The 20,603-nt window shown below is 41.8% G+C and overlaps 1 protein-coding gene across 2 annotated transcripts in view; it reads left to right on the top strand.

Moving 5' to 3' along the window:
• Positions 1 to 20,603, top strand: part of LOC141003712 (regulating synaptic membrane exocytosis protein 1-like) — a 92,123-nt gene that overhangs the window by 51,211 nt on the left and 20,309 nt on the right. Inside the window, exons 8-19 of one of the 2 annotated variants that reach the window (XM_073475156.1) lie at positions 4,600 to 4,723; positions 5,194 to 5,240; positions 5,418 to 5,533; positions 5,612 to 5,742; positions 6,117 to 6,288; positions 7,970 to 8,123; positions 11,101 to 11,254; positions 12,867 to 12,977; positions 13,485 to 13,547; positions 14,040 to 14,117; positions 17,126 to 17,245; positions 18,010 to 18,099. In XM_073475156.1, coding sequence (XP_073331257.1) covers positions 4,600 to 4,723; positions 5,194 to 5,240; positions 5,418 to 5,533; positions 5,612 to 5,742; positions 6,117 to 6,288; positions 7,970 to 8,123; positions 11,101 to 11,254; positions 12,867 to 12,977; positions 13,485 to 13,547; positions 14,040 to 14,117; positions 17,126 to 17,245; positions 18,010 to 18,099 — 1,360 coding nt within the window. The remainder of the gene's footprint in view (positions 1 to 4,599; positions 4,724 to 5,193; positions 5,241 to 5,417; positions 5,534 to 5,611; positions 5,743 to 6,116; positions 6,289 to 7,969; positions 8,124 to 11,100; positions 11,255 to 12,866; positions 12,978 to 13,484; positions 13,548 to 14,039; positions 14,118 to 17,125; positions 17,246 to 18,009; positions 18,100 to 20,603) is intronic. The other variant, XM_073475147.1, reaches the window with a different exon arrangement.

Raw genomic sequence — 20,603 nt, forward strand, 5'->3', positions numbered from 1 at the left:
GTACTTGTAACCTTGGTTGATAATGGTGTTATTGAGAAGCGTATTTTTAAAGTCAAACTGAAATTGAAATTTGTTTTTGCCAGGAGGTCAGTTTGTACAGTATATCCTTGAAGTTCGTGTTCTCCGGGGGGGCGTGAATATTTTTATTGTAATTTTATTGGGCAGCTCTAGCTCAGGAGGTAGAGTGGGTCGTCCAGTTATTGAAAGGTCACTGGTTCAAATCCCCTGCTCCCCTCGCTGCACCTCGAAGTATCCTTATCCAAGTCTGTTTACCATCCATACTGGGGCAATATCTCTGAAGGGGTGGACACCATAATGGCACAGCTAGTTAACCAGCTGAGGACTGATGTTGTTAGCCATTGCTTAGTCCTATCTGTTTGAGCACTCCATATGTTACTCCATGTCATGATTTGTATCATGTGCAGTAACCTATGGAGAGTTGAAATTACCTACAGAACTACCTGTTGCTGTGAGTTTTGACAGTCTGGTCACCACTTCTAGGCCTATGAAAAAGAGACACCCCTCCTTTGTATAATGTGGGATGTGTGAAGCTGCAGATGACTCACTGGTGTTGAAATAAGAAAAAGTGTGTTCAGTTTTCAATGTTGTGTTGTAAGGATGCCATGGTTTGGTTAGATTTAGTCACAAAAACAATTGGCTAGGGTTAGGAAAAGATCATGTTTAGGCTCACCTGGTTTAGTTTAGGCCGTCCTGACTTCTCATCAAATATTTCTGCTTTCGTTTCCACTAACATGGCTGGAAAATGTCTCAAAAATGTCTCATTCAAAACATCCAGTGGTTTTTGCGTTTACAAAAACGCTGTCTTGAAAAGTGGTCTTTTGCTTGACAGCCAAGTTGTCATGCCAACACAATTCTCTCCCTCTTCCTGACATTAAACTAAGCTCATATACACTTGGACATACACACGGATGGATGTGATACAACAAATATTTTGGAACTGTTGATATCATACGTATAAAATGTGTGAGGGATAATGCCTGACAAGATTCAAGATTCAAAGATTTAGATTCAAAGATGTATTCGTCACATGCAATTGTACAGCGGCAGTGAAATGAAATTGCAACCAGTCCGTTTACTGTGCAAAAAATAGTGCAACCAGAAAATAACATTTAAATAAGAAAATAAAACTGAAAAGAGAATAAAATAAAAGACTTAAATTTAAATAGAATATATATGTATATATATATATATATACACATATATGTATCATAAACAAAAAGACAAAAGTATTTACAGAAAGGCAGAAGTATTTACAGAAAGAACCATGTGCAAAGTAGCAGGGTGTGTATGCATGTGTGTGATATATGGTGTGTGCTGAGTGTGTATTATGTTGGTTTATGAGAGTTTATTGTCCGAGTGGCCTGAAGGAAGAAGCTCCTCACACGCTCAGTCCTGGCCATGACACTGTGTAGGCGCTCACCAGAAGGCAGCTTCACAAACAGTTCATGGTTGGGGTGTGAATGTCCGCCATGATCCTGGTCGCTCTGGACCTGCACCGCCTGGTGTAAATGTCCTGAAGGCAGGGCAATGCAGTTCTAGTGATGCGCTCAGCACATCGGATCACTCTATGGAGAGATTTCCGGTCCTGGGTGCAGCAATTGCCGTACCAGGCGGTGATGCTTCCAGAGATGACAGACTGGATAGCGGCAGAGAAGACAAGGTGTCCATTATCAAGAATTAGCCTCGAAGCATTAACCCACGTATACCATGGTCACTCGCCGGAGAAATGACTAAGAGTTGAAAAAATCATTACAGTCCCATAAGGTACTTATGTAATGGAAATGTTGTTCACTATTCCTGTAAATAGGATGTACCTTGGATACAACTTAGAATCGGGAGTTGAGTTGAGATAAACTAGTCCATTCAGCTCTTTGAACCCCTCCGCTCAGCTGTTAGCCAGAAAGGTAACATTATGCTAGCAAGATTCAAAGTATGGTAGACTGACAGTAAATATAATTTCACAGCATGCTAAACAACAAGACCTGCTAGCTAACCAGCCATGTCACTGTCCCCAAATCAATAATAATTTTCATGACCAAATAACTGTCCGTCTGCAGCCTGAAGTAGAGAGCTGAACAGTGAATGGGATGTGTGAGGATCACTGACACATTAACGTCAGAGGGCTGCAGTAGGGAGTCAAAGCACATGGTCAGTTTACCCAGCTTTCTTAAATCAAACATCAGGTTTACTCACCTCTTTATGAGTTATACATGACTTCTTATGGACAGTTTACCCAGCCGATACTTAGGTTACCAACTTTATAATTGACTTCTTGTAGTTTGTGTGTTACAAGTGCAACCCTGTGGTGTTCAGAGGATGATGCACTGAGGGAATACATTTTGCACTGTGAATAAGTCTTTCATTTCTTTTGATTTTATTTATTTCTAACTCAAGGTGTCTGCAGCCAGCTGATACCAATGCCAGTCGTTTTAGACACAGGCTATAGTGCACTCATTTAGAACAGACAGTTTCACTGGAACTACTTGAAGAGTTTCAGTGGTGTCCATATATCAAAAGTTTATTGACAACCTCCAGCCAATCAAAATCGAGTATTCACTCAGACCATTAGTGATGCGCGGGTCGGCCCGGGAACACACCTGTGGGTTAGGCAACACATGCACACAAGCAGATTTATTGTCACGAGGCTCGGTCTGAGTGTTTTTCGCCAAAATAAGTGGTATCTGTACTTTTATTTACACCACTGATGTCCTTACCTTTTGGAGGGATCACCGTTGTGCATACCCTCTCCTCTCCATGTTGGCAACAACAAGTGCATCTGGTGAGCACGCCTTCAGTTCTGCTGGTCGTGTACCTGAAGCATCTCGAAACAGGCTAAATCCTGGGACTGTGAACTCTATTCTTTTTTTTGCACAGTGCAGCCAAACACTAGGCTAAAGTAGCCCAGTACATTAAGCTTCTATTTTGTAACAGTTCACTGTAACGATGTGACAGATGCTTTGTTCATGTGTGAGCCAGAGGAAAAAAAGGCATGGAGTGCATGTTCAAATTTAAATTTCAGACCTCTTTCGCTGCTTTATTCAACAATGAATACCAAAGTTTAGAACAATTAGTTTATTCTGTTCATTTTTCATTTACTTTGTTTAGCTTAGATCCTCCGTCTTCTGAGAGCAGGTGACAAAGGGGAAAAGAGAAAAGAGAGCTGCTCTCAGTCTGCTTCTCTGTCTCATTTATCAGTCCAGCGCTCATATGGTGCATCATGTTTTTTGCGGGTCGAGCTGGGTACTGGTTGTTGATTAGTGCATATTTTAACAGGTTGGGCAGGACGGGTTGGCTCACATAATGGATTGTGTGGGTGTGGGTATTAAAAAAACATGACCCGCGCATCACTACAGACCATGGTATAAACACATTTAATGCATCTGTAGTTTGGAGAAACATAAAAGGTTTTTTTTTTTTCTAGTGGGAAGTTAGCAATCTAGTGATGTTAGCAAGCTAGGCTAATTAGCTTCCACTTTTTGAGCAAAGCTATTCAGCTTTGTTTGCTAGCTTAACACAACACTCAACAGCTTGATGGGTCTTTATATGTGATGTTCTCTGTTATAAAGGTGAGACAGCTTACATTTCTTAAAGCTAACATTACGTGGTCTTATTGAAAAGGGGAGAAGCATCTTGAATCAACATTTGTCAAGTGAACCATTGATAACCAGCTTTCATGTGTCAGTCAACTGCTGCGAATGGAAACACCCACTTAGACTTGAAGCTTACAAGTTATTAGTCTTATATTTCCAGACACCGGGGGCCAAATGTATAAACCATGCGTTCACAGGAAAAGTGTACTTACGTCACTCTTCACACAGGTTTCTTAATGTATAAAAATACACAGAGTGAGCATATCCAAACCAGTACACGTCTTTAACACCATGCAGACCATGCACGCAGTCTTTCAGTCTGAGTGGTGTGGTCGCGAGTTGGCAAAAAAGAGAAGTGTTACATTTTAATTTAGATTTTTATTTTTTTTTTTACTAAATTGTGTTAGGATTACATTTATAATTTAATAAACCTTCACTATGATTACACAGTGATGCATGAGTTGTTCTTGGCCTTTTTTTTTTTACCAGCTTTACTGGCTTTATGATATTTATAATCATAACGATCTTTTCGTCTGTCAATTCGATCAATCATTACTTGAAGTTCACAGTAAAATGATGCTTCTTCTTCTCATAGTTGCTTCCACAATTTCTCCTCAAAACAGAACTAAATTCTGGCCCTTTACATGCAAACTAGGTCATTGGGGTGTGTTTATAGCCATCTATAGTAAATTGTGGGGATGCACGTCCGTACAGTTTTCAGGATGATGCGTGGGAACAAACGTACATTTTTTAAATTTGTGCAAAGACTGTGTATGCATGTTTCCTGTTTTTTATGTACACAGATTTCTACACCTGAATATAAACAGAGTTTAATTCATTTGGCTCCAGAAGTGAGAAGAATTCAAATTTCAGTTAGATTTTAAGATGTAGAGTTTTCTGTTAGTGCCTGTCTTTTTAAAATCAAATGTAATGCAAGATGAACCTCAGGCTGGATCATCATTGTGCATGTTGGCCATCTTGGTTGCAGGTGACGAGGTGCTGAAGTGGAACGGAAAGTCGTTGCCGGGAGCAACTAAGAAAGAAGTGTACAACATTATCCTTGAATCCAAGTCTGAACCTCAAGTGGAAATAGTTGTTTCAAGACCTATAGGGTAAGATTAATGTTATTTATATGCAAAAGTGATGGTTAAAGTACTTGAGTGATGGACATTAATTTTTGATATGTCTCCTTCCTTTATCTAAAAGCTCTATCCACCGAATTATGTCCAAAAACTTCTTGAGAAAAGTGTATAGAGCATATCAGTAAGTAGTGTTGATTTAAGAGCTAGAGCCCCTCCCCCTCATGCCTTCCCTGACATCCTAAGATCCAAGAGAAAAATCCCTTTATCAAGTTCTCCTTGTCTCCTCTGCTACCCACCATGTTTATCATGTAAATATGTTTTCGATTGACTGCCTGCTCTTCTTCTTTTTACCTGTTCGTTGACATGACATCTACTCATTCATTTTTTAAAGATGAATGCACACCAGTGTCCTGACGGTGTCTTTACATTGTAAGTGTCTTGATGTATATTCTGTTTAATTAAAGCTGAAGACTTCACTGTTTCTCTTTCACCTTCTACAGGGACATCCCAAGAATCCCAGAGTCATCCCACCCTCCTCTAGAGTCTAGTAAGTGTTTATATATGCAGCTTTATATATGTTATACTGCTTAGAGAAGTTGTTTCTGGAGAGAAATACACTTAACACACATACAATACATACAGTACTCTTACAGTACTTGTGCTCTAATTCCAAATTTGCTTTGGCTCGATGGTTTATAGCAACCACTGTTTCTTTCTTCAACAGCGGGCTCAAGTTCCTTTGAGTCACAGAAGATGGACCGTCCCTCTATATCAGTGATGTCCCCTACCAGCCCTGGGGCCCTCCGAGACCTTCCTCTGGTACTGCCTGGACAGCTCTCTGTGAGTATCTGGACAGAGGTATGTGGTTCATGTGAATGGATATGTATGCAGGCTAACTGTCTTCCCACATTTTTACAGGTGAAGCTGTGGTATGACAAAGTGGGCCATCAGTTGATCGTCAACGTCCTTCAAGCCATAGACCTACCAACCCGACAAGACGGACGACCTCGGAACCCCTATGTCAAGATGTACTTCCTGCCTGATAGGAGGTAGGCGCATTGTATTCATTTTCTTTTGTTTTATAGGTCACAAAAGAGCGTCACACCAGCAGGAAGGAATATCATCAAAGGAATATCTACTTGTTTAAACTTATGGGAGGAACTTCACTGGATTCATTTCCATCAATCTGACATCGTCCATTCTTGTGGATTATGTTGCATATGCAGATTGCAACCAACTGAATACCCCTTCCCTCACCCTACCCTTCCAAGGGTGTAGGAGGAGAGGAATCACTCCCTCTGCAGATATGAAGAGCGCATTCTACCAGTGGATCCCTCTAAACACCTAAAAGTCCACACTGCCCTGTTCAGAGACATGCTATGTACTGTACATCTGACTCTGTGTGTTCATGTCTTTGTTCCAGTGATAAGAGTAAACGGCGGACTAAAACAGTGAAGAAGAGTGCTGAGCCCAAGTGGAACCAGACCTTTATATACTCCCATGTTCACCGGCGGGACTTCAGAGAACGCATGCTAGAGATCACAGTGTGGGACCAGCCCAGAGTCCAGGAGGAGGAGAGTGAATTCCTGGGCGAGGTGGGAGACACATGATGTCCATTTACTATTTTCATTCTGGTCTATTATGCAGATAGTGCTTTCGCTGATAATTTACCTGCATTTAATTTAATACTGCTATTATATGGGTGATTTTCAGGATTGGACCATAAACAGAAATATACTGTTGCCTTTAATGTTATCTGAAATGTCATCTATACTGTTTAAATATCTACATAATCTGCTTTTCCAGGGTTTTACTGACACTTTGCTTCCCTAATGTGCATTTGCAACAATATTTAAATCCAATTTGTCATATATTTTTTTTAGCGTATAAGTGTATATTTTGGCCATTTTATGTTCCTTTAAAAAAAAAATATTTTTAATGGTGAAATAGCGTAGTGATGTTGGGAGATAACAAAAATAGACATAATACACAGAGAAACAGACAATTACATAAAGCAGTTATAATGGTGTGTGTAATGACATGATAAGAGTTTGGGTGTGAAGATTAGATTGTTGTAGGTAGGGTGTGTGTGTGTGTGTGTGTGTGTATGAGAGTCAGTGATATGTATCTGTGTCACGGCATGAGTGATTGATTGAGAGAAAAAGTGAGTGTTGATGTTACGGTGATAGGCCTATCTGATGTACCGACAATATCATAATAAAATGTAGTAATACTATAATGATATAATATTATAATAATCAGCTGTAATACAATATAATATAAATATAATATGAACCTTTATTATATGCAGCAGTAAATCCATACAGCGGCGAGGAGCGAGGCCAGACTGGGCCTCAGGGGAGGTGAGCGTGGGCTCGCCCACCCAGTCACCCGGCACCACAACTGGTAGCCCCAACAGGAGACAGGCAGGGCGTGTCAACGAGGGACCACACAAGTGGTCAGAATGGGAAAGGAAAGAAGAAATTATCTTTCTACGACACAGAATTAGTCTAATCTCTAATCTGTGGTTGGCTCATATTAACTCCTCAGGCGACCAAAATTATTTATATAAGTTCTACAATTAATAAAAGGCCTAAAAGTTTTTAAAGTTTTGAATATACTTTGATTTGGCTACTTAACATAAAAATATGTTCATAAAAATCCCAAAACATGTGTTAATATTTTCATTGTATTGCTCATGTAACATGCTGCATGACTGCTGAAACATCACTAGTGTCACATGATAAAAAACACTGGCAGTGGGATATGTGTGTTCGAACGACAATTAAATTAGGTGGTTAAAGAGAAGCAGATCCTGGCTGTGCTGGATAGGCTCTGAACCAAGCACCAAAACATTTGATGTTAGCAACACGGGGAAGCAGCTCTGGTCAGCCACACTAAAGAAAGCACTGAGTTAAACAACACAAAAACAGATTGCCAACATCTGCACATATTTCACATCTGCCACAGTCAGGCCAGATAATAATATTGCCTCTACCAGCATCCTGTGGTCAGTATTAAGGCCTAGGCCTACCTATTTTAAAATACTTAAATACAATAATGGATATGGGTTAGGATGTTATTGACAATTATGGAAAAGTTTCAAAATGTAGTTGTTGTAAAATGTATGAGAACCCTGCCCTTTGCAGGATTGGAAGCTCATTTTGTCGACGCCTACAACCCAACAAGCCAAACACCTCAGAAAGAGCCTGTTTCTGTTTCCCTTCCACTCACTCTTCTGCCTCCTCCACCCTCTCCCTCTCTGTCCTCTCTTAGATCTTGATAGAGTTGGAGACGGCTCTGCTGGACGATATTCCTCATTTGTATAAACTCCAGACACATGACGTGTCCTCTATACCTCTGCCCCAGCCCTCCCCGTACCTCCCACGCAGACACGTCCATGGAGACAGCCCCAGCAAGAAACTACAGAGTATGTCTGGTTATATATGTTATCTTTACAGGCTAAGTATATCCAAATATGTGTGTGTATGTATGACTTAATCCCTGTTTTGAACAGGTTTCTTTGTGTGAGCGTGTGTTTGCTAACCTTTCCTTTACTGAGTTTCTCTTTAGTGTCTCTCAGTGTGAGACAACAGACAACAGAACCTCTCAACCTTATGCTGTCCTGTGTGTATGTGTTGTGTATGTGTGTGCAGGGTCTCATCGCATCATTGATACAGAGTTTGATGATGGTTTGATGGTAGTGACTAAAGGTGGGTGGGGGGCATGGTTACTGAGCATTTCCTTGTATTAGCCTGTCGGCGTCCAGCACTGGGTGAGAGAGCGTCTTCTTTGCATCCTCCCTCCATCTGTCTCTCCCAAACCTTCCAGCCTCCTTTAGGCTCCGCTGGATGTTTTAGAACGAATTGCACCCAAATTGAAGTAATTAATCTTTGCTGTATCAGCAAAAGACTTTTTCAATTCATCATTTTGCTGCTGGACTGCAGATTTTGCATTGTATTGTTGTAGAATACAGCCTTTATAGTGCTGCAGTTTAGCAGTGCGCTGTACTCCTTCACTGAGGCTGCAGTGAACAGTTTCTCCTCTTCTGCTGGGCTAGACACACTGAAGCACTGAGTGCATGTTAGACTGTAGAGCTACACTTGTTCACTGCTGTTCCTGCCATTCTCCTGCATGCTTCTAGTCCTGTCTGGAAGTTGCTTACTTCACTGAAAGGACACTGAAAATGTACAGTAGAGGCTGAATACGTGTTCTTTTAGTCAACAGAATCACGACAACGGCTTTGTTGTTTGACTGTTTCTGCTGTGACTTCATTTCCTGTCAGATCAATGTGGACCTTAAATGTTCACACCTTTTATTTTGGCGTTTCTAAATGCCAGATGGGTATGATTTGCCACTTTGGGACATTTAATTTGTGTTTAAAAGTATACACAATCTCCCACTTCCTGAACCTGACTATTTTTATTATTATGCAAACGCTTAGCTCAGTAACACTGTAAGACTTCTACACTACACTTATTGAAAGCAGTTGTGCATGCACACTACACACTGATATATATGGATATATATGTGATACCTCTGTTGGTTTAAAATTCATACACAGTAGAGTTGGGGGGCGACACCCGTTCCGAAGGACCGCCATTCCGACGGTCCGCCATTCCGACCGGGTTATGGTTAAGGTTAGGGTTTCAGGTTCAGAATGGCGACCTTTTTTCAAAAATAATTAAGGGCCGGCATTCCGAAACATGAAAGTGAACGTTCGGAATGGCGGCCCTTCGGAATGCCGTCCTGGACCCAGTAGAGTTGTAGGAGTAGGACTGTTTGGTTCCCCCTTTTGCCTTTCTTCCTTGTTTTTCAAGGGACGGTTCACCGCAAAGCAGAAAAATATGTCCCGGCTACATTTTTTTTCTTACCTGTAGTGTTATTTATATACCTAGACTGTTTTCCCAACCGCATCACAGCACAGACGGTGTCGTGCATTACCACTGAGCTAGCTAACATTACATCTCAGCTGAGGATGATTCCATTAATGTTTACATCCTGCACTGATACAAGCACGAGCCTCATCGAGTACATGCACACTTCCTTCTCCCCACTGATACAGTTGGTGGATGAAAGAAATATTTTTGACATTAAACTGCCCAAAGAGTGCCATCTAGTTCCATTACATTCCAGAGAAGGCAGACATCTCTACGGCCGATATCTCTTAAACTCAGGAACTCACACAACAATCTAGAAGGATAATTATGTATTTTTATTTTGGGTTGAACTGTTCCTTATTCCTCAACACAGAAAGGTCATGAAGTAAAGATACTTTATAGTAGGCTGTGATAGGTTTAATTTATGTCATTACATTCTAAGTAATCATGTTTTTCCATTAGTTAGCCATGGGAAAGAGCTCTGAATAATGCAATACCCATGAGCCTCAGCTGCTGTAGAGAAAAAAACATTCAGAGATCCAAAATCATAACTGTAGCAAGAACTGCTGCAGACCAAAACATGACGCGGCAGTCGCTGAATTCATCCACAGTCGAACCAGAATCCAACAGGGAGCTCATCTGATGTGGAGACTGTTGGCCGGTTTTCTAACAAACTCAAGCTCTACACTCTGCTCTATGGACGATGCTTGGGGAATGGACATTTCTTTTCAAATTTCATCTTTGGAGTAGTAGTTTTTATATACATAAAGTTGTGCCTTGACTTTTTTTTTTTTATCAGTGTTGCTCATGTTTTGTATTGATGATTTCAGGAGAGTTTCATGTAAACAGAGCCTCAGATGAGCTCCGACTGTCACCTAACTTTGTCTATGCAGAACAGAAACTGTACATTTACTTCTGGGAGCCTGAAAGCACATAATTAATCCTTCCACTTTGAAACTTTATTTAATTTCTTATGTAGCGTTTACATGTATGTAGCAAGACAATTAAGCAATTTGTCCCATGTACTGTTGGATTATATGGAACCTATTCTTTGTAGATGCCCTGGTCACAGTGTTAATAGTCTGATGTCTTATCTCTTCTGGCAAGCCATGGGGGTTAAAACAAGAAGTGAGAGTCTTAGTCTGATCTCAAGTCTGACAGAGACATTGCAGAAACAGTCCGCTCCTCAGGCTAGCTCACATGACCAGCTAACCTGTTTGCTAGCTGGTCATTTACATGTAAAACATCCTGATGTGATGTTCTACACTCTGTAAGAGAATGGCATCTGTAGTAGTAGTCAGTAACACCACACTGATGACTGGTGCATGTGTGCGTGTGTGTGTGTGCGCGTGTGTTTCTGTGTGTGCGTGTTTCCATGCTTGTTTGCGTGTGTGTATTGTATCTATACATGTTTGTATGAATGTGTGAATTCTGTTTTTTTTGCCCTTGCGTGTGGATGTATCCATGCTGGATCTGTGTGTGTCTGTGTGTGTGTGTGTGTCTGTGTGTGTGTGTGTGTGTGTGTAGGTGCAGAGCGTAACTCCAGGGAGAGAGAGCGAGGCAGTACGTTGGCTGTGCCTGAGCAGCAGCGGGCCGTCCAGCATCGCTCCCGTTCAGTGTCTCCTCACAGAGAGGACTCCTGCAGGGCTCGGTCACGGCCCGCACATGTACCCATGCAAAGGTAACATTACCTGGTGAACTGTCGGTGGAGTGTGTGATGTCCGTGGTGAGAATCAGACAATATATATGCACTACAGAGAATATATAGAATTATTTCTGACTTTTTATCATCTCAGTTTTTAAAGGGAGGATCCCTGTTGAGTCTCTCTTTATGCTATTTAATAAGGTTATTTTGTGGTCAAATCACTACCAAGTAATATGCATCTCTATTTATGGCTGTTGACATGAAAATATGATTAATTCCCCTGCCCTGCTTGCTCATGGGGGAATGTTGGGTCAAAAACCTCTTGTCGCTTCACAGAAGCCGAAGCCCATAACCGAACAGCTACTCTGAAGCCTAGCTTAACTGTTCACAGACTCCAGCAACATCTTTGCTCTGGGTCGCTGTTCGGTCTGTAGGACTGCTCAAATGTGGCAGCTAGCTAGGTGCAATTCTAGTTGCCTCAGGCCTGCTAGCCAAAAAGCTCGGGAGGGTAGTCATAAACCCCACAGGCTCCGTAGCCACACCTAAGTTAGTTAAACATTAGCCCAGCAACTAGCCAAGCAGTAGCAATACTACGCTTCGTACAGCACTCACCTTCCTGCTTCACAGCTAAAGTACACGCATAAAGCTAACAGTACGATGAGGATGACGACTCCTTCTTAGCACCATCGGGTCGGGCTGCACGGGACGGATGGAGTGAGCTTAATAACAACACTGTGCAACCAGGAAGTCACATACATTGCATTCTCCCTCACCAAGGGAGACTGACTCTTTGGGTTTGGCCCCTGAGAGGTCCAATCTGACAGCTGTAGGCCTTCCTCAAAATGTAATGGATACAATAAAGAGCGCTAGAGCCCCGTCCACTAGGTCTTTAGTGCAAGTGGCGGGTGGCTGAGGAATGGTGCAGACCGGGTAATGTCATTCCTTTTCAGTGCTCTGTATCGACAATCTTGTCGTTCTAGCAGGGTTTTACTGGAAAAGGGCAAAGAACCTTAAAGGTTCATTTGGCGGCTATTTTAGCTTGCCATGTGGGTTTTGACGGCAACACAGTGGGCCAACACCCGCTGGTGTGTCGATTTATGAAGGGGGCGTAGAGGAAGTTACCCTCAGTAAGGTCAATGGCACCGTCATGGGATCTACCAACGGTCCTGGAGGGGTTCTCACAGGCACCCTTTGAACCCCTGGAACAGGTGGACATGAAAATGGTGTCCTTAAAGGCAGCATTAGTGATTGTCCTGACCTCTGCTAAGAGGGTGAGGGAAATGCACGCTTTGTCTGTGAATAATACTTGCAGGCAAATTGCACCTGATGGTTTGAGTGTGTGACTAAAATATCTCATAGAGAGAAATGATTTAGTGTTGAATTTTTCTTTTGGATAAGTTATATTGTGAAGTTGTGTTTCCTGTATGCGATGACACTGAACCAGAGTCCAAGCAACAACATTAGGGTATCTGCTTTGGCCTTTCTGATGAAATCCAGTTGTTCTGTATTAATTCTTATTGCATCAGATAATATTAAAAGTAAAAACAGAGTGGACAGACTTAATCATCATAACTACAAGCCGAGATGAATATCATATTAAAAAACCCTCAGATTTAATATATTTGATTGATATATTTGATTTTATCAGGAGTCTGGACGAGATCCATCAGAACCGCCACAACTCCCCGTCCCGCTACCATGACTCCCACCTGGAGCACCAACGATCCGGTGACTCGGACTACGAGTACTCTGAGGACAGGTAACCTGTTGCTGGGATCTGTGAAGATCATCACAGGAGTGGGGTGGGGCTATGACAGTGTGTTTTGTCAACTAAAGTGATGTGTATAATATACATAATATACAGTACTAGATAAATAAATGCGATAATATTTTTTAAATAATTTAAAGAACAAGATGCACACATATTGGATCAGTCAGTCAGCACTTCATCAGATTATGGACTAAAATATTTACTGATATTTTTGAAAGGTTGATTCCTGTTTTGGTTAGCCAATGTGTGTAATGTGATATTACCAGACTAATATCTACTAATACTACTAACAGTGTGAAACTAGTCATTGAAACATACTGAGCTTGTTCTATCATTCTGTACTGCTCAATGCAGACTTGATTGAAATCTCAGAATTATGATTTCCTGGTTTCTCTCATTCATAAACTCACTTTGCCTGTCTGAGTTGCCATCCTCTTCTGTTGTGTTTTCTCGGGTTGTTTCTCATTTGTTCACCCATCGTCAATGCAATGACAGTGAGGTCCTGGAGATGCACAGGTCTATCCGGGGCGGGAGTGCCGAGTGCCTGCACACAAACAGGTAAAAATTCAAGAAAAGACAACAACCACCATTCAGTTTTATTTTATAAAAATATGCCATTTTGTCATCATTTCCATCCTCACTATACTTTAACACGTCCATCTTAACACACTTAATGTTAATATGTTCACTGCAAACAGTGTGTGTTGATTATCTTGAATCGACCTTAGAGTGTGTGTCTGCTTTTTTCGACTGCATGAAGACAAAAAGTGTCGCATCGGGGTCAAGTAGTTGTAGCACACTCATAAAATCATGTCTGACTATTGTCTCTCACCACAACCGTTTCATGAAACACACACACAAACACACACTGATCACTGTGAAGGGATTACAGACCTGCTTGGTGGCTGACCTCAAAGAAGGCAAAGCTCTTTTGATTAATATCTTTTCTTTTTTTTTTTGCATTTTGTGTTCACTCACAGCAGTTGTTTATTTTTTCCACTTTTTTTTCTTGTCTTGCTTTATGTGCATGGTCTCCACTCACACAACCAGGGGCATAGGTAGATACAGCAACACACTCCCCCCTAAAATGCCCCTGTTAGTAAACGGTATCCATAAAGACATTTACAGGTAAGCGCTTAGCGTTAAAGGCAGTCTTGAGTACCCTCCTCTGTGCCCGTCCAGCTTTCCCAGGCTCATTTGTGGAGTTGTTGGGTCATTTCGTTGTGGCAGTGTTCTCACGATGCCATAAATGCCCATATGTCTCCCAGACCGCTGTGCTGCTTGTGCTTGCTTCGGAGTGTGTGCCAAGGTGCTTTGTCATGGTGCCGCTTTAGCTAACTAGATGCTATTTGTTGCTTTTCCTTCTGTATTACACAATCCTTAAAGACCTTACTGGTGCTCTTACATGTTGTAGAACATAATACAACTACAAATCACATATAGTTTCCAAAGCATACTGGATGTTTTTCGACTGATTTTCTACCTTGTATTCATGAGTTGAGAACAGGAAGTCATCGGTGCAGTCGAGGGAGCTCTGCCATCTGGATTTTGATATAAGAGCGCCAAAGTTTTGTGTCCTCAAGCTTTGTTGTCAGATAATCAAAGCTATGAGCAAACATGGACACTGTGGGGAAAAAAGACATTTTGGTCATTGTTTTTCATTGATAGCTGAATCTCAGTCAGGTATATCAAGCAACCTAGAACACAACAAGGAAACCTTATTTAAAGACATTGATGATCACCGTTGCATTTCAGCTCGAGTCGGTCACTAATCAGGGTAGTGGCGTGGCACCAAATAGACCAACCAACTCTAGGTTAATCAGTCGTTCCACCATGTTGGTTCAGACCGAAACATCTAAAATCTAGATGGATTCCATGAATTTTTGTACAGACATTGTTGATTCCTTGGTTCCCCATGGTTCCTACAGGATCAATCCTACTGACTTCTTCCACCGTGAGGTTGATATTTGTAGTTTTGCATTAAATGTCTCAGAACCATAGTATGAATTGAAACAACATTTAACTGGGCCAGTTTTGGGTTTGAACCAAATACCTGCAAAACTACCGACATTCCCATCAGCCTCAGTTGTTCTTTGTGTTTAGTCCTAATTGGCAGCATGCGTGTTGGTGATGGAGAATTAGGTAAACATAGGGCCAGGCAATATGACCAAAAATGTATAGGGGATTAAAAGGGATTCTCCACTCAAACATGATTCTATCTCTTTCACTCTATTGGCAGTGTAAGGGAACCTTTCTAAAGAAAAAGAGTTTTTTGTTTAAAAACAAAACCTATGTGTTTATCGGCTTCAAATAGTAATTAAAATAAGGCATGCGTGTGTTTTGAAGGGAGTAGCCTGTCTGATAATGTAAGTTAATTAGTAATGTAATGTGATTCATTCTCAGAGTTTGAAGTCCCAAAGAATATTTATAGGAGTAAGTACAACAGTGTGCCACAGGGCCTGTCTATCTACATTCAGATACAGCAGCAACAAACACATATACTGGTGAGGATCATGGAGCTGACAACAGAGCCAGCTGAGCTGCGTTGTAGTAGTAAGTTACGCAAAGAGCCACGTGAAAAACAGTTTCCTGAGGCTAAATGTTTCACAATTTGTCTTGACTGTACTATATACTCCAACAGTGCTCCAGCGTGTTACAATAGATGTTTCAGTTTCAAAGTGCATCCTGCTTTTTACGTTACATGTTAAGCCCTTTAATTGCTTGTTGTCGCTGCCACATTATTTTTAATATGCTAAAAATCGTATTACGGTAAATCCATGTTGTAGCAGAAAGTGACACCGATGATGGTGATGACAGCGGCATACAGCCCACCCCTAGGTAGACATTACACCTGAAAAACATCAAGATGTTAATACTGTCATTGTTGGCATTTAGCTCGAGCACCTGTAACGCCTCAAAGAGCTGCTAGCATGGCTGTAGAGTTTTTAAGACGGCCCCTCATCCTGTACATGAGACGTCAATTTTGACATAGGGCCTAGTACAAAGCTTGTAAAGCATAATGTCTCCTTGGTTAGGCCGGAGAAAATGACCTCATGTCATCAGGGTTATCTGGGCTGGGTTTAGAGACTACAAATGATTTAATTAGACCAGAAAGCCTGGGCATTTACTAGTATGACAAGTAACATTATACTAATAGGATTATTGGTAGTGAAGGATCCAGGGCTTTTGGAGTTTGACCCACATTAGGGACTAAAGTTTAGGATTTCTCGGCCTCTGCTTCACCTTTTTTAAGATTCTTTATAGAATGTGTCTCTTGCGAGTGTTAACTTTATGGAAATGCAACACTAAGGTGCTGGAGTACCCTGTAGTGATGACTACCTGGACATTGGTCTAAAACATATTGAATGGTTTGGAAAGAGTCAACTCAATGTAAAGAATATGTGAGTTGCAGTTGATGGGCTAAAACAAGTAAAACCACCAGTTCTGTCCTTTTATATATTTATCAGATGTTGATCCTGGCTTCCTAATTTGTACCATATCACATCAGTTCATATACACATGTAGCATCACCTTTTCTCTTTGTCTCTACCTCTGAACCAGCATTAAAACTCAAAGCCTCATAACCACCAGACCTTCTGTATAAGCAGTTTCCTCCATTTCTCTGTTCTGCTCTAATCCCTTCATGGCACTCCTATACATTCTATAGATCCACTGTAGCTTGGTTTTCTCGCCACGTGCTGCCTCCACGGCTTTAGATCTGTAGATTGTGTTATATAATCAGCATTACATGTAATCTCCCCATATAAGTGTGGGGTCAATCCACAGGGAGGCAAGAGGCTCCACACTCTTACATAATGAAGTCCTCATTCTGAGGTCACAGACAGGAAGCAGTTCATCTCATGTGTTCAATGAGTGAACTGCGCAGTCTCATATTTTTGGAGGAAACTCTACTGAGCTACAACTTAAACTGTGAAGCGGAGGGTTGAGAGGATGTTGCACTGTAAATGTTGCTTATTCATCTTGCCTGCTTGGTCTCATGCATGTGTTTTCTTCCCCTCCACCTACTGTGTCGCTGTTTCTTTCTGTCAGTTGCATGTGTCATTTTTGTTTTCCTTTGCCTTTCTTTGCATGTGGTTTCTTTCCCCGCCTCTCATGGGCGGGGCTCTGACATACAGCTCCACCCTCCCTGCATGCCTAAAGAACAAGCCTCCCCACAGGATAGAAGGGGGCAGCTCCATGCCTCGTAGCATCCTCACACACCGTGTGCTCAGGTTCACTGATGAGGTCACTGTTAGGTAAGAGCGCGCCATCTCCTCCCTCGTTCTCCCTCCGCCCACAACTCATTCTGTCTCCCTTTCTCCGGTAACAATGTGCAGCAGAGGCTTTAGCATGTATTGGCAGAGCATTAAACAACCACTCAGCTCCTAAGCCCTTGCTGCCATCCATGTGAGGCATTTGGCCTGAAAACATAATATGCAGTGTCTTGCGATGGCACGGAACCAACCATCTGTTGAAAGTCACAGAGCAGCATGACGTGACAAACATACAGCTGTGAGTGTATGCAGGGCAGAGTAAACCTGAACACTGGCTCCTCACTCGTTCACCCCCTCACACACTCACACACGCATAAAGCAGTCCCCTCTCCTACTTAGACATGGTTCCCATGGCAACTCACCAACCTTCCATCTGAGTGGTCTCACAGTGTTTGGCCGCGAGGAATGACTGGATGGATAAATTGAGATACAGCATCAGAGCCATTACATGTTACTGCACTGTCTGATGGCCTTCCTTATTCTCTCTTTGTCTCTCCCTCCTGTCCTCTGTCTCCTTTCTGCCTCCTTTTTCTTAACTACACCTCACGTTATCCTCCTTTTTCTCACTTTCTCTCTATTTTCTTTTATCTTCCTCCCACTCATCATCCTTTGGTTCTCTCACATTATTCACAACCTCTCCTTCTTGACACCTCTGCTCCCATCCTCTGTCCTTGTACATCTCGCCTCCATCTCTGCTTCTTTCTCTTCTTTATTTCTCTCTCTGCTGCCATGTTGTGGCTGTGCAGCGACCTGCAGCCGTCGTTGGACAGAGTGAGGAGTGCCAGCACCACCTGTCTGAGACCAGACAACAATTTCCACTCCCCTGAAAGAGACAGGTATAAAAAGATTTTGAATTCAGTTCATGAATCAAGTAAATTTAATTCTGATATCTTATTTTTAAGATGAGAAACAGAACCATGATGGCAGACAGCTGAAACGTCTTCAGTGCAGCTTTAAAATACATTTTTTTTGACTGCATGATTGAATCATCCAACATTTTGGGTTTATGATGCTGCATGTCTGCATTACAGCTCATATCATGTGTCCTTTTCATACATGAATCAGTTTTTTCCATTGCACACTTCCATTAAAAAGAAAATCATCTCAGCTGTTTGAATTTGAAATCTGTGAAATATCTTTAATTATTTCAAAGTAAGAAAATAAGGCAGCAGTGTTCGGCACAGAATACTAGTGGAGGCAGTCTCAGTAATGACAGACAAGGTAACAGAGCCAACACATGGGTATAAATCCCAGAAAGGTTAGCTTGTTTTCAGTCAGTCATTAATAATTATATATAATAATAATAATTATTAAGAGTTAGGTGAGGAGCAATACCATTTTACCCTTCAGTTTTTGTACAGATTAAACAATTAAAGACAGAACCAGGTCTCTCTGTTTCCCCCTTTTTTAAAAAACTTTTATGCTAAGCTAAGCTAACCATTATCTGGCTATTGATTGTCTCAACTGACTCCCAACAAAAAACAATTAAAGGGACTTGGGGCAGGATCAAGAAATAAGACTCAATAGTGACACGATGGCCGTTGCGGCCGTTAGGGTAACTGCAGCCATCAGACAAGCCGGTTTCCGGGAGCACGTATGAACTCTTCACAGCAGTGCAGCTGATGCCTTATCCCCTACACACATGAAGCAGCCGGGAAGCCGGCTCGCTGTGTGTAGCGACACACAAGCGCGGCGATTTACCGTTACGGTTGATGCATATTTCTGGGCCAGAAATATCGTCTCTGGTACGGGATTGCTGTGTGTTAGCGGCTAATGTTGCTACACAGACACAAACAAACCATTAGCCTGTGGCTACATCCAGCTGCTCACATCACCTCCCAGATAACAGGTTGGGCTTTCGGTCCCATATATAAAAGGGACATATTTCTAACTATTCGGTTTCAGACTAAAGGACCGTGGAAAATGCGCAGTCTGTAAGTATTCAGTGTTACACAGCGGTGGACTAAGTTACATGTTTGCAGCTAACGCTACTTTGCACGTTAGGTCACTCCGAGTCCTCGGTGATCTCATATGATTTTCAAATCAAGCTCTAAACATGACCTGTAATGTTTTCTTACCTGGTTACTAGGAAATGAGCCATGTCAGCATCTGTTTTCAGTCCCGATTCAAGTTGAAGCTGCCTCCATGAGCCGAACGCATATCCGATGTGTACTCGGGTGCCAGCCCGGCTTTGGTCCTAATTTCGTTTGGACTCACGACATGCCGCTGATAAAACCTTTGTTTTCTTCTTAGTATGACTTTTTAGTGGACTTTGTGTGGTGGTGGGTCGTTTGCTGGCCGTAGCAGAATCCATTACTACCCAGACACTAGTTTGGGTCCACCGCACTTGTCTTCTTCACGTATCCAAGTCGAAAGCCGTCGAGGACACGCATTCAGCGTCATCGGACGTCACGTCCGCAGGACTGCGCGGGAAATTCGGACACCGAATTGCAGTACATTAAGCAGCACACAGCCTGTTCAAGGCAATGGAGAGATACGTGGGTGGGCTCATTCTTTTTGGTTTTGAACGCTTCATCACCCATTAGCATTAAAAAACTTAAAATGCATGTTTATTTTTTCACAAATCCTGCCCCAAGTTCCTTTAAGTGTTTTTCACCAAATGTATCCCCAAACTATGCCTTAAAATGAAGATATAAACAGCATTATGTGAGTCAGTTTCCAGTACATTTAGTACTTTGTTAGCTTGTTCGTACAGTAAGTAAGGGATAATGCCAGACGAGGTATTCATTCCTGATAATGGAGAGCTCATTGGGCAGTATCCTGGTTATACCAATGTCACTTTTCCAAAGCAAAAAAAAATTAAAGACAAGCTAAGGTTTTTCAAAAGCAATACCTCAGTTTCTCTGGCAGTGCCTGAGTGTGTGACTGTTAGCTGCAACAATCAGCTAAGCTGATCTACAACCTACACTGAACTGGAGGGTCGAGAGGGAAACCAAATTTTATGCTGCACTACAAATGTTACTTTTTTGTCTTGCCTGCTTGGTTTCATGCACGTGTTTAGGACTACAATCCTAAAAGGTAGACGAGACAAACCTAAGATAGGAGGACGACAGGAGATAAACTAGTCCGCTCAGCTCATAGCACCCTTTGGCTCAGATATTAGCCAGAAAAATAACTTTGTGCTAGCAAGCTTTAGTCAATTACTTTGTGTACGGTTGACAAATAAAACAGTAAACATAATTCTTTGTTTTCTTTTTTAACAACAAGATTAGCTAGCTAGCCATGTCATTGTCCCCAAATCAATATCAAGATTTTCAAAAACGATAGTACATTTGCTGCCGCAACCTGTAGTTGAATAGCAGATGAGATGTGAAAGATT

This window comes from Pagrus major, chromosome 1 (assembly GCF_040436345.1).
Source record: "Pagrus major chromosome 1, Pma_NU_1.0".
Lineage (NCBI taxonomy): Eukaryota > Metazoa > Chordata > Actinopteri > Spariformes > Sparidae > Pagrus > Pagrus major.